General features: G+C 54.1%; 1 protein-coding gene across 3 annotated transcripts in view; it reads right to left on the reverse strand.

The window, feature by feature from the left end:
- Positions 1–765: 765 nt before the first annotated feature.
- Positions 766–14,052, reverse strand: part of LOC116953578 (GRAM domain-containing protein 2B-like) — a 35,660-nt gene continuing 22,373 nt past the window's right edge. For 2 of the 3 annotated variants that reach the window (XM_032973899.2, XM_032973901.2), the window contains exons 6-14: positions 10,326–10,424; positions 10,003–10,071; positions 9,591–9,683; positions 8,777–8,924; positions 6,407–6,496; positions 5,484–5,577; positions 3,734–3,811; positions 2,872–3,103; positions 766–2,375 (exon numbers count right to left, since the gene is read on the reverse strand). In XM_032973899.2, coding sequence (XP_032829790.2) covers positions 2,313–2,375; positions 2,872–3,103; positions 3,734–3,811; positions 5,484–5,577; positions 6,407–6,496; positions 8,777–8,924; positions 9,591–9,683; positions 10,003–10,071; positions 10,326–10,424 — 966 coding nt within the window. In that variant the 3' untranslated portion in view covers positions 766–2,312. The remainder of the gene's footprint in view (positions 2,376–2,871; positions 3,104–3,733; positions 3,812–5,483; positions 5,578–6,406; positions 6,497–8,776; positions 8,925–9,590; positions 9,684–10,002; positions 10,072–10,325; positions 10,425–14,052) is intronic. The other variant, XM_032973900.2, reaches the window with a different exon arrangement.

Genomic DNA, 14,052 nt, shown 5'->3' on the forward strand with positions numbered 1-14,052 from the left:
GGACAAGAGGAAAGCGGAAACGAATGACGACACCTACGGGGCCATCCGCCCATGGATCGTGATGATGAGTACTGACACACCTTAGTTGCGAAAGCCTGCGTGTAACCGACTGTTCACTTGCTGCTGGAAGCCCCATCCCGTTTGTTTAAAAATATAAATTGCCATCGAGTTCCACTGTCCAGGATGTGGAAGGTGTGCAGAGAGATGGATTTGTACTGTTATGTTGAACTTCTATCGCACCGCACGTACCCAACCGCCCTCATCAAGATGTGGATGGGAAGGACAACAAACCAAACCACAGGAGGCCGTTCTGAACAAATTAGTTTTTTTCAATCAAGCTAATGCTGTGAAAGTGCATCGCTCCCAGTGGCTTGCGAATATCGGAGGAGCGTTCCAGACGGCCGTAGAAAGCGCATCCGAAAGCGCGCGATGCGGCGACCGCCTTTGTTCGCCGGCCGGCCAAACGCGGGCGAGGCGCTGCGGGGTGGCGCGTTCGTAACGGAGACCATCTTGTTGTCCCCTTGCCCGCCTCCTCTTCCTCCCTCCTCTTGACGACGGCCAGCGGTTCGAGACTGGTGACGGAATTGCAGGCAAAGGCGCAAGATGGGAGTGATGGGAACGGCCCGCGCGCCGGCGCTGGTTGGATCGTTTCGGTCGCAGGATCGCGATAGCAGGCGACGGATTGGGGAAACCTTCGCCCAGCAGTGGATTGATCGTCGCTGCCGCTTGCCGATGATGCTGATGAACGAAGGAGGCGGCGACACCTTTATCTTGCTTATAAGAGCCCTTTAATCGACCAACCTTTATTTAAACAACACAATTGCAAGTTACCACTTCACAGAAATGGCTAAAAACCTTTTTTTTTGTACAGGAAGCGTCCTCGTGGGACTCGGGGGAGAGACGGGCGCTCGGCTTTGGTTCACAGGCACAAGTCGCTCACCGCATGGGTACACTCACCACACGGGTACACTCACCACAAGAGTTGTCACCACGTGGGTACACTCACCACACGAGCACACTCACCACACGGGCACACTCACCACACGGGCACACTCACCACACGGGCACACTCACCACACGGGCACACTCACCACACGGGTACACACCACACGGGTACACTCACCACACGGGTACACTCAACACACTCACCACATGGGTACACTCAACAGACTTACTACACGGGTACACACCGCACGGGCACACTCACCACATCCGCTACATGGGTTATACACCAAACCACACTCACGACACTCACCACTCGGGTACAATGTAACACTTGCCATGTGGGTGCATGCGCAAGACAGGGACTCTCTGTACCATACTGGCCACACTCTCGTGCAGTACTCAGTGCTTAAATTGGTCCATGCATAGGTCCCTCTCTCCCTGGGTCTCTCTTTTGAGTCACTCACTCAATGAACGACTCACTCCCTTGGTCACTCACCCCCTTGGAAACTCAATTACAAAAGTCATCCGTTGACTGGGTCACCCACTGACTGGGTTACCCACCGAGTCACCCGCCGCTACAACGTTGGTCCCTCGCTCGCTCTCCGCCCGACATGGTAGCGGCGTCAGAGCGAGGTTCGGGGGGTTGGGCTGGGTGGTGGCTGCCACCCTCTCGCCGTACCGCACAGCAACTGCACGCACACCGCTCGACCGGCAACCGAATCACCCGCACCGCAAGCCACCGCTGCCGATCACCACAAACCACCACCAACCACCGGACAGCACTAACCAGGTAGCACCACCACCACCACCACCACCGCCGCCGCCACTGCACACACACACACGCGACAATAACTTAACCCACGGCCCGGCTCCTGGTGTGGCCAGAGCACCAGGGCATGAGCTGTAAACACGGCTGAAGTAGGAAGGTGCTAACCGCTCACCGCAGACACTCACACAACACGGACTAAGGTCCCCCCTCACCACTGTGTGGTTCACACAGACGACTGGGGGGAAAAGTGCTGTTCGCGAGAACCTATTAAAGCCGGCGTGAGGCGGTGGGGTGGACGTGGCGCTGGCCACTTCCGCCCGGCCGCCTTTCGTCGCCACCAAGTGCCGACGTTTTAACGCGCCGCGGAGTGGAGCTCGCTCGAGGCCGAGTAGACCTAGGGGAGAGGCACAAGATGGGTTCAGATACCACGCGCCACTGACGGCAGGGCACGGGGGGACTTGAACTCGATGCGCGGTGCGTGAAGCGCTGCGCCACCACTCCTCAAAGGCAATGTTCAAGCACGCACGGAGGGGCAGAGGGGGGAGATAGTCGTGCCCCCTCCCCCCCCACCACAGTGACTCTCCGACCCCCGCTCTTCTCACGACGCCAAATGCTCAGATTCCTCGATCTCCTGGAGTAGAAACTTCAACGAGGCATGGATCTGCAAACATATGAACACACACATAAACATAGAAGACAAAGACCCCCCCCGTATAGCTTTAACAGACTGTTGGGGCAAGTGCTGTTAGCGAGCACCAATGAAGGGCGACACGGCACACGAGGGGGTGGGTGGCCAGCACCACGCCCGGCCGCCTTTGTCTCTGCAATGGCGATATTTACACATCAGACCTGGTCCTCATTTGAGGCTGAGTTGACCTAGGGGAGGCCCAGGACTGGTTCAACAAATCGTCACTGGTGTTGTCCGTGAGCGGGAATCGAATTCAGGTCGCCGGGTTTGTAGCGCAGCGCACTAACCGCTACCACGACTACTCCCCCACTACTACACACGCACACACATACATATATATAAAAGAAAGCACTCGCATCCATGCACAAGGGGGGGTTACTATGGGGAAATGTGGACTCAGTGGATGGTGCTTCAAGGGGGGCACAGTGGGGGTCATGGTGGTCACGGGTGGTGGGGGGGGGGTACTCACGCTGTTCAGCCTCGCCATGTTGGTTGAGACTTCTCGGAGGAAGTCGAAGTCGGCGCTGCCGCCACCGATAGGCCCTTCGGCACTAGTGCCACCGTCAGCGCCGCCATTGCCACCGCCAACACCACCAGCAGCTCCGCCTCTGTCTCCTCCTCCTCTGTCTCCTGTGTCCCCCACACCCCCCACTCCCACCCCTACATCCCACTTGGGGTTTGAGCTCTCCGGCACATTCAGCCTGAAGGTCAAAGGTCACGCATTGGGAGGGGGAGAAGGGGGGCGGGTCACACGCAGGGTCACGAGCAGGATCACGAGCGGGAGGTCGAGGGCAGGGTCGCGCACACCTGCGTCCGAAATGGTGCGGTGCGTGGCGGTGTGAGGAGCGACGGTGCACGGTTTGTGGTGTTGCTGGTGTGGTTTATTGGGGGCGGTGTGTCAGGGTGCTCTCGCGTGGGCGGCATCGTGGCGCGGGGGCGAGCGGTCCAGTTGTGCGGCGGCAGCGTGGGCAGAGCGGTGCAAGGTGGCATGCGATGGTGATCGTGGCGCGGTGGTCGCGCGGTGCGGTCGGACGGTCAGCGGCGCAGTGCGTGCCGTGCCGCGGGTGGCGTATGTCGTGTTGGCACAGTAGCGGGGGGGGGCACAGCTGCCGCATCCGCCAGTCATCTCCGTCGGTCAACCCACGGCACCTGCTGGGTCTGTCCCGTGACCTCCTCCTGTCACTTCACGTGGCCTCAAAATCAACCTGGCCTGGCACAGGCGCCGTGGTGACGTCACCGCCACCTGGTGGCGAATGGCGCGGTGTTGGTATGCGACGTGTGCCGTGTTACCGCGGGGCGTTGGGTGCCGTCGTGGTGCGGGGACCACTCACCCGGAGGCAAGCAGGCGTTCCTCCAGACAAACGAGCTTGTACGCCAGGAAACACGACAGGAGGAAGAGGACGACCACCCTACAGGGGCGGCGGTGGATGCCGCGCGGGGGAGGGGAGGCCACGAGGGTTATCGCGCAGCATGGTCGACAGCAACACCTCGACACGCGCGCATTCGACGAGGCAAGTTTCGGCGTAACGAACTTTGGATGCAGCAGCATTACTTGAAAGAGAAGTCTTAAAAATAAGTCAAGTAATAAATAAGCATGCGGAAATTAAAATGCAAATAATACATTTGTCAAACAACGGTACTATATAAAAAAGAATACAATTCTAATAAGATATGGATTCTTGAGCTCTGCACATCGCGAGTGAGTCTCACAGGAGTGTGTACAGGTGAGTGTGAGGGTCTCACAGGAGTGTGTACAGGTGAGTGTGAGGGTCTCACAGGAGTGTGTACAGGTGAGTGTGAGGGTCTCACAGGAGTGTGTACAGGTGAGTGTGAGTCTCACAGGAGTGTGTACAGGTGAGTGTGAGGGTCTCACAGGAGTGTGTACAGGTGAGTGTGTGGGTCTCACAGGAGTGTGTACAGGTGAGTGTGAGTCTCACAGGAGTGTGTACAGGTGAGTGAGGGTCTCACAGGAGTGTGTACAGGTGAGTGTGAGGGTCTCACAGGAGTGTGTACAGGTGAGTGTGAGGGTCTCACAGGAGTGTGTACAGGTGAGTGTGAGGGTCTCAGGAGAGCGTACAGGTGAGTGTGAGGGTCTCACAGGAGTGTGTACAGGTGAGTGTGAGTCTCACAGGAGTGTGTACAGGTGAGTGAGGGTCTCACAGGAGTGTGTACAGGTGAGTGTGAGGGTCTCAGGAGTGTGTACAGGTGAGTGTGAGTCTCACAGGAGTGTGTACAAGTGAGTGTGAGGGTCTCACAGGAGTGTGTACAGGTGAGTGTGAGTCTCACAGGAGTGTGTACAGGTGAGTGTGAGGGTCTCACAGGAGTGTGTACAGGTGAGTGTGAGGGTCTCAGGAGTGTGTACAGGTGAGTGTGAGTCTCACAGGAGTGTGTACAGGTGAGTGTGAGGGTCTCACAGGAGTGTGTACAGGTGAGTGTGAGGGTCTCAGGAGTGTGTACAGGTGAGTGTGTGGGTTTCACAGGAGTGTGTACAGGTGAGTGTGAGTCTCACAGGAGTGTGTACAGGTGAGTGTGAGGGTGTCACAGGAGTGTGTACAGGTGATTGTGAGTCTCACAGGAGTGTGTACAGGTGAGTGTGAGTCTCACAGGAGTGTGTACAGGTGAGTGTGAGTCTCACAGGAGAGTGTACAGGTGAGTGTGAGTCTCACAGGAGTGTGTACAGGTGAGTGTCTCACAGGAGTGTGTACAGGTGAGTGTGAGTGTCTCACAAGAGTGTGTACAGGTAAGTGTAAGGGTCTCACAGGAGTGTGTACAGGTGAGTGTGAGTCTCACAGGAGTGTGTACAGGTGAGTGTGAGTGTCTCACAGGAGTGTGTACAGGTGAGTGTGAGGGTCTCACAGGAGTGTGTACAGGTGAGTGTGAGTCTCACAGGAGTGTGTACAGGTGAGTGTGAGGGTCTTACAGGAGTGTGTACAGGTGAGTGTGAGTCTCACAGGAGTGTGTACAGGTGAGTGTGAGTGTCTCACAGGAGTGTGTACAGGTGAGTGTGAGGGTCTCACAGGAGTGTGTACAGGTGAGTGTGAGTCTCACAGGAGTGTGTACAGGTGAGTGTGAGGGTCTTACAGGAGTGTGTATACGAGCAGCACGTTGTGCATGAGCGCGGAGTCCCCCACATGCATGCGCCGGGACCACCGCGTCAGACGCGCGCGCACAGAGCCTAGTGGGGTGGGGGGGGGGGTCGGGGGGGAGTAGACAAAGGGTGAGCCCAGGCAGAGAGATCGTGAGACAACTCGTTACAGATGAGGCGTCGTGGCCGTGAGGGCGCCCGATGGTCACCCAGTGGCTACGCTGCACTTGGCTGCCTGCAATTCAGCGCCGTGGAGGCGGCAGCGAGGGTCAGTGGATCACACGCAAACGTCGTGAAACTCCCTCCTTCCCGTGGGAGTCGAGGAGGTGCCGAACCCTGGCTCGCCACGAGAGGGCGGTAGAGTGCGTGGACTAATCACCATCTGTTTCCAATCTGTACGGGGACGGAGCGTTGCCCCCTCAGGCGCGTGAGTTTTCTCCGGGTGCTCCGGTTTCCTCCGACGTGTGTAAAAAACACACTCGTCATTCATTGGTTGAAGAGGTCTTCAAATAAAATCCAACGGAGCAGGACTCTCCGAAATAATTGTCTTACGACTCGGTGTGTGTATGCGAGATGAATGCGGTGTGTGTGGTGTGCGCATGTGTGTTCTATTGTGTGCATGTATGCGTGTATGTATATATAGCCTGGCACAACCGCCGTGGTGATGTCACCGCCACTTAGTGGTGAATGGCGGTTGTTGTTATGTATGTGGGGTGAGTGTGTGTGTGGTGTGTGTATGGTGTGCGCGTGTGTACTATATTGTGTATGTATGTATGCGAGGTGAATGTGGTGAGATTGTGTATGTATACATGTTGAACTTCTTTCGCACTATACGTAGGCAACCTTGTGTGTTGTGTTTGTATGTTTGTGCGTGTGTAGGTATGCGTGGTGAGTGTGGTGAGTGTGGTGAGCATCGCACCTCCATGGAAGCTCGACTTGAGGCGTCGTCGGGAGCTGGAGTCACCCTCACCCACCTCGTCCACCCCACGGTGCACGTCCACCAGCCGCTCTTCACACACACGTACACACATGTAGACACATGTAGACACGTACACATGTAATAATGAGACAGATCCCCCTTGTAGCCTACAAACGATGTTGGTGGTGAGGATGATGCTCATGTGTGTGTGTGTAGGGCACAGCGCTTTGCACACTGCACTTCAAACCCAGCCACCTGAGATTGATTCTCGCTCGTGCCCAATAAGTGAATAATTTTTGAGCTGGTATGGCAGTGCATGTATATATGTGTACAGTATATGCAAGTGTGTGTGTACGCCAATGCATGCCACTGTCTGTGTTTGTGTGCGCGAGCATCACTCTTTAACGCTACTGCCCGATGCTGAGCTGGCTGGGCAAGTGTTGCTGGAATATGTAAGTGTGTGTGCATGTGTGCGCGTGTGTGCCAGGGGTGCGTGGTGATGTAGTGGTTAGTGCGTAGCACTCTGTACGCAGCGACCAGGGTTCAATTCCTGCTCACGGCCACCAACAACAGTGATGATAATATGAATCGATTCTGGGTCTCGGTTGGTGTGTAAACATCACCGCGAAAGAGATAAAGGGCGTGGTGCTGGAACACCCACCCCTTCGTACTCGCTAGCAGCACTTGCCCATCAGTCTACAGAGAGGGAAAGAAGTATTTAATCCCCTGCTGATTTTGTACGTTTGCCCACTGACAGAGAAATGATCAGTCTATAATTTTAATGTTATGTTTATTTGAACAGTGAGAGATAGAATAACAAAAACATCCAGAAAAACGCATGTCAAAAATGTTATAAATTGATTTGCATTTTAATGAGGGAAATAAGTATTTGACCCCTCTGCAAAACATGACTTAGTACTTGGTGGCAAAACCCTTGTTGGCAATCACAGAGTTCAGACGTTTCTTGTAGTTGACCACCAGGATTGCACACATCTCAGGATAGATTTTGTCCCACTCCTCTTTGCAGATCTTCTCCAAGTCATTAAGGTTTCGAGGCTGACTTTTGGCAACTCGAACCTTCAACTCCCTCCACAGATTTTCTATGGGATTAAGGTCTGGAGCCTGGCTAGGCCACTCCAGGACCTTAATGTGCTTCTTCTTGAGCCACTCCTTTGTTGCCTTGGCCGTGTGTTTTGGGTCATTGTCATGCTGGAATACCCATCCACGACCCATTTTCAATGCCCTGGCTGAGAGGAGATTCTCACCCAAGATTTGACGGTACATGGCCCCGTCCATCGTCCCTTTGATGCGGTGAAGTTGTCCTGTCCCCTTAGCAGAAAAACACCCCCAAAGCATAATGTTTCCACCTCCATGTTTGACGGTGGGGATGGTGTTCATGGGGTCATAGGCAGCATTCCTCCTCCTCCAAACACGGCGAGTTGAGTTGATGCCAAAGAGCTCCATTTTGGTCACATCTGACCACAACACTTTCACCCAGTTGTCCTCTGAATCATTCAGATGTTCATTGGCAAACTTCAGACGGGCATGTATATGTGCTTTCTTGAGCAGGGAGACCTTGCGGGCGCTGCAGGATTTCAGTCCTTCACGGCGTAGTGTGTTACCAATTGTTTTCTTGGTGACTATGGTCCCAGCTGCCATGAGATAATTGATAAGATCTTCCCGTGTAGTTCTGGACCGATTCTTTACCGTTCTCATGATCATTGCAACTCCACGAGGTGAGATCTTGCATGGAGCCCCAGGCTGAGGAAGATTGACAGTTCTTTTGTGTTTCTTCCATTTGTGAATAATCGCACCAACTGTTGTCACCTTCTCACCAAGTTGCTTGGTAATGGTCTTGTAGCCCATTCCAGCCTTGTGTAGGTCTACAATATTGTCCCTGACATCCTTGGAGAGCTCTTTGGTCTTGGCCATGGTGGAGAGTTTGGATCTGATTGATTGATTGCTTCTGTGGACAGGTGTCTTTTATACAGGTAACAAGCTGAGATTAGGAGCACTCCCTTTAAGAGTGTGCTCCTAATCTCAGCTCGTTACCTGTATAAAAGACACCTGGTAGACAGAAATCTTTCCGATTGAGAGGGGGTCAAATACTTATTTCCCTCATTAAAATGCAAATCAATTTATAACATTTTTGACATGCGTTTCTCTGGATTATTTTGTTGTTATTCTGTCTCTCACTGTTCAAATAAACCTACCATTAAAATTATAGACTGATCATTTCTTTATCAGTGGGTAAATGTACAAAATCAGCAGGGGATCAAATACTTTTTTTCCCCTCACTGTATACGTGGGATCTTTGTCTTAGGATGTCAGTGCGTGTGCGAGCATCCATGCGTGAGTGTCGCTCCTCACCGCTGCTGCTGCCGGAGGCCGGGCGCGTGGTGCTGGCCTGAGCGTTCTCGCTGTCGCTAGAGTTGGTGGTGCGCGGAGTGATGGAGCCCGGAGTCTCCACCCACCCAGCCAGACCGTCCACCTCGTCCCCACCGGCCAGCACGACCTGCTAGCCGAAAGACAAAGATCGCCCCGTATAGCCGTAAACTTTTGGGGCAAGTGCTGTTACCGAGCACCTATGAAGGCCGGCACGGCACACGGGGTTCGCGCCTGCTGACGGGAGTTCGATTCCCGCTCACGGCCAACACCAGGGATGATTATCTGACCCAGTCCTGGGCCTTCCCTGAGGTCGACTTAGCCTTAAATAAATACCTGGTGCGGTGTGTAAACATCAGCACACGGGAAACACCCACCCCCTTCTGTACCGTACCGGCCTTCATAGGTGCTCACTAATAGCACTTAACCCAAAAGTCTGTTAAGGCTACGCAGGGGATCTTTGTATAGGTGTGGGGAGCAGTAGTGTAGCGGTTATCACGCTGCGCTACGAACCCGAGTTAAATTCCCACCCACGGCTAACACCAGTGACGATTATCTGAATCGGTCATGGGCCTCCCCCCTAAGTCGACTCGGCCTCAAATGAGTACCTGGTGCAGTGTGGAAAAAATGTCGCCACTATGGAGACAAAAGCGGCCAGCTGTGGTGCTGGCCACACACCTCCTCGTTAGCCGCGCGGGCCTTCATAGGTACTCACTAACAGTACTTCCCCAAACAGTGTGTTAAAGGCTAAATGGGGGATCTTTGTCTTTGTGTCGGTGTGTGTGGGTGTTATTTTCACCAGTGCGAGTGAGTTTGGTCTCTCGGGGTGAGAGAACGCTCCCTCGCTCTCTGGAGACACGCGGCTTAACCCGCCGTGCGTCCCGGACCCCACCTGTTGAACACACGGGGACCCAGAGACACACAGAGACACTCACACAGGGTGGTGACACGTGGGGACACACAGAGACACTCACACAGGGTGGTGACACGTGGGGACACACAGAGACACTCACACAGGGTGGTGACACGTGGGAACACACAGAGACACTCACAGAGCAGTCACATGGGGACGCAGAAACACTCCCACGGGGTGGTGACACGGTAAGCTCCGTATAGTGCAAAAGAAGTTAAACATCCATACATAGAAGGCGATGAGGGGTGAGGCTGATGAGGGGAGGGGATGGCAGGGGGTGGTGGGAGCTGGTGCTCACCAGGTGCTTGCAGACGGAGGCGAGGGCTCGGTGAGTGGCGTCACGTGACATGAGTGACACGAACAGGAACTGGGGTGGGGAGAGACAAACGCGGCGTTAACCCCGCGGTGACCCATTGGCACGTGCCAAGTTAACCCCGCGGTGACCCCGGTGCGTGCCAAGGTAACCCCGCGGTGACCCCGGCGCGTGCTACGTTAACCCGGCGGTGACCACGCGGTGACCCCGCGGTGACCCCGACACGACAGCAGAGATGCAGCCGGGAAGTGGAGTTGTGCAGAGAGACACCGAGCGAGGGGCTCGCCGTGTGGATTGGGCGTGCTCACCTTCTGCCCGTGGTGAGTGGTGACGCACAGCCCGTTGGGCACCAGCATGGCCGTCTTGTGCTTCTTCACTGACTTCACCGAGTCTACGGGGATCACCACCTGAGCCACGGGGACACACCATTATCACTACCCCCACCATCATCACTACCCACACCATCATCACTACCCCCACCATCATCACTACCCCCACCATCATCACTACCCACACCATCATCACTACCCACACCATCATCACTACCCCCACCATCATCACTACCCCCACCATCATCACTACCCACACCATCATCACTACCCACACCATCATCACTACCCCCACCATCATCACTACCCCCACCATCATCACAACCCCCACCATCATCACTACCCACACCATCATCACTACCCTCACCATCATCACTACCCCCACCATCATCACTACGCCCACCATCATCACTACCCCCACCATCATCACAACCATCATCACTACCCCCACCATCATCACTACCCCCACCATCATCACTACCCCCACCATCATCACTACCCACACCATCATCACAACCCCCCACCATCATCACTACCCCCACCATCATCACTACCATCATCACTACCCCCACCATCATCACTACCACCATCATCACTACCATCATCACTACCCCCACCATCATCACTACCCCCACCATCATCACTACCCACACCATCATCACTACCCCCACCATCATCACTACCCACACCATCATCACTACCCCCACCATCATCACTACCACCACCATCATCACTACCCCCACCATCATCACAACCCCCACCATCATCACTACCACCACCATCATCACTACCCCCACCATCATCACTACCCACACCATCATCACTACCCACAGCATCATCACTACCCCCACCATCATCACTACCCACACCATCATCACTACCCCCACCATCATCACTACCCCCACCACACCATCATCACAACCCCCACCATCGTCACTACCACCACCATCATCACTACCCTCGCCATCATCACTACCCTCACCATCATCACTACCCACACCATCATCACTACCCCCACCATCATCACTACCATCATCACTACCATCATCACTACCATCATCACTACCCCCACCATCATCACTACCCCCACCATCATCACTACCCACACCATCATCACTACCCCCACCATCATCACTACCATCATCACTATCCCCACCATCATCACTACCCCCACCATCATCACTACCCCCACCATCATCACTACCCCCACCATCATCACAACCCCCACCATCATCACTACCCTCACCATCATCACTACCCCCACCATCATCACTACCCACACCATCATTACTACCCTCACCATCATCACTACCCTCACCATCATCACTACCCACACCATCATCACTACCCACACCATCATCACTACCCTCACCATCATCACTACCCACACCATCATTACTACCCTCACCATCATCACTACCTTCACCATCATCACTACCCACACCATCATCACAACCCACACTATCATCACTACCATCATCACTACCCTCACCATCATCACTGCCCCCACCATCATCACTACCCCCACCATCATCACTACCCACACCTTCATCACTACCCACACCATCATCACTACCCACACCATCATCACTACCCCCACCATCATCACTACCCACACCATCATCACAACCCACACCATCATCACTACCCCCACCATCATCACTACCCTCACCATCATCACTACCCCCACCATCGTCACTACCACCACCATCATCACTACCCTCGCCATCATCACTACCCCCACCATCATCACTACCCACACCATCATCACTACCCACACCATCATCACTACCCCCACCATCATCACTACCCCCACCATCATCACAACCCCCACCATCATCACTACCCACACTATCATCACTACCCTCACCATCATCACTACCATCATCACTACCCACACCATCATCACTACCCCCACCATCATCACTACCCCCACCATCATCACTACCCCCACCATCATCACTATCCCCACCATCATCACTACCCACACCATCATCACTATCCCCACCATCATCACTACTCACACCATCATCACAACCCACACTATCATCACTACCATCATCACTACCCTCACCATCATCACTACCCTCACCATCATCACTACCCACACCATCATCACTACCCACACCATCATCACTACCCCCACCATCATCACTACCCCCACCGTCATCACAACCCACACCATCATCACTACCCCCACCATCATCACTACCCTCACCATCATCACTACCCACACCATCATCACAACCCACACCATCATCACTACCCCCACCATCATCACTACCCTCACCATCATCACTACCCCCACCATCGTCACTACCACCACCATCATCACTACCCTCGCCATCATCACTACCCACACCATCATCACTACCCACACCATCATCACTACCCCCACAATCATCACTACCACCATCATCACAACCCCCACCATCATCACTACCCACACTATCATCACTACCCTCACCATCATCACTACCCCCACCATCATCACTACCCCCACCATCATCACTACCCCCACCATCATCACTACCCCCACCATCATCACAACCCCCACCATCATCACTACCCCCACCATCATCACTACCCCCACCATCATCACTACCCCCACCATCATCACTACCCCCACCATCATCACAACCCCCACCATCATCACTACCCCCACCATCATCACAACCCACACCATCATCACTACCTCCACCATCATCACTACCCTCACCATCAACACTACCCCCACTATCATCACTACCCCCACCATCATCACTACCCTCACCATCATCACTACCCTCACCATCATCACTACCCCCACTATTATCACTACCCCCACCATCATCACTACCCTCACCATCATCACTACCCTCACCATCATCACTACCCCCACCATCATCACTACCATCATCACTACCCCCACTATTATCACTACCCCCACCATCATCACTACCCCCACCATCATCACTACCCACACCATCATCACTACCCTCACCATCATCACTACCCCCACCATCATCACTACCCACACCATCATCACTACCCCCACCATCATCACTACCCCCACCATCATCACTACCCCCACCATCATCACTACCACCACTATCATCACTACCCACACTATCATCACTACCCTCACCATCATCACTACCCTCACCATCATCACTACCCCCACCATCGTCACTACCACCACCATCATCACTACCCTCGCCATCATCACTACCCCCACCATCATCACTACCCACACCATCATCTCTACCCACACCATCATCACTACCCCCACCATCATCACTACCCCCACCATCATCACAACCCCCACCATCATCACTACCCACACTATCATCACTACCCTCACCATCATCACTACCATCATCACTACCCACACCATCATCACTACCCCCACCATCATCACTACCCCCACCATCATCACTACCCCCACCATCATCACTATCCCCACCATCATCACTACCCACACCATCATCACTATCCCCACCATCATCACTACTCACACCATCATCACAACCCACACTATCATCACTACCATCATCACTACCCTCACCATCATCACTTCCCTCACCATCATCACTACCCACACCATCATCACTACCCACACCATCATCACTACCCCCACCATCATCACTACCCCCACCGTCATCACAACCCACACCATCATCACTACCCCCACCATCATCACTACCCTCACCATCATCACTACCCA

The sequence above is a fragment of the Petromyzon marinus genome, chromosome 52 (genome assembly GCF_048934315.1).
Source record: "Petromyzon marinus isolate PM22_M1 ecotype Great Lakes invasive population chromosome 52, UKy_Petmar_22M1.pri1.0, whole genome shotgun sequence".
NCBI lineage: Eukaryota > Metazoa > Chordata > Hyperoartia > Petromyzontiformes > Petromyzontidae > Petromyzon > Petromyzon marinus.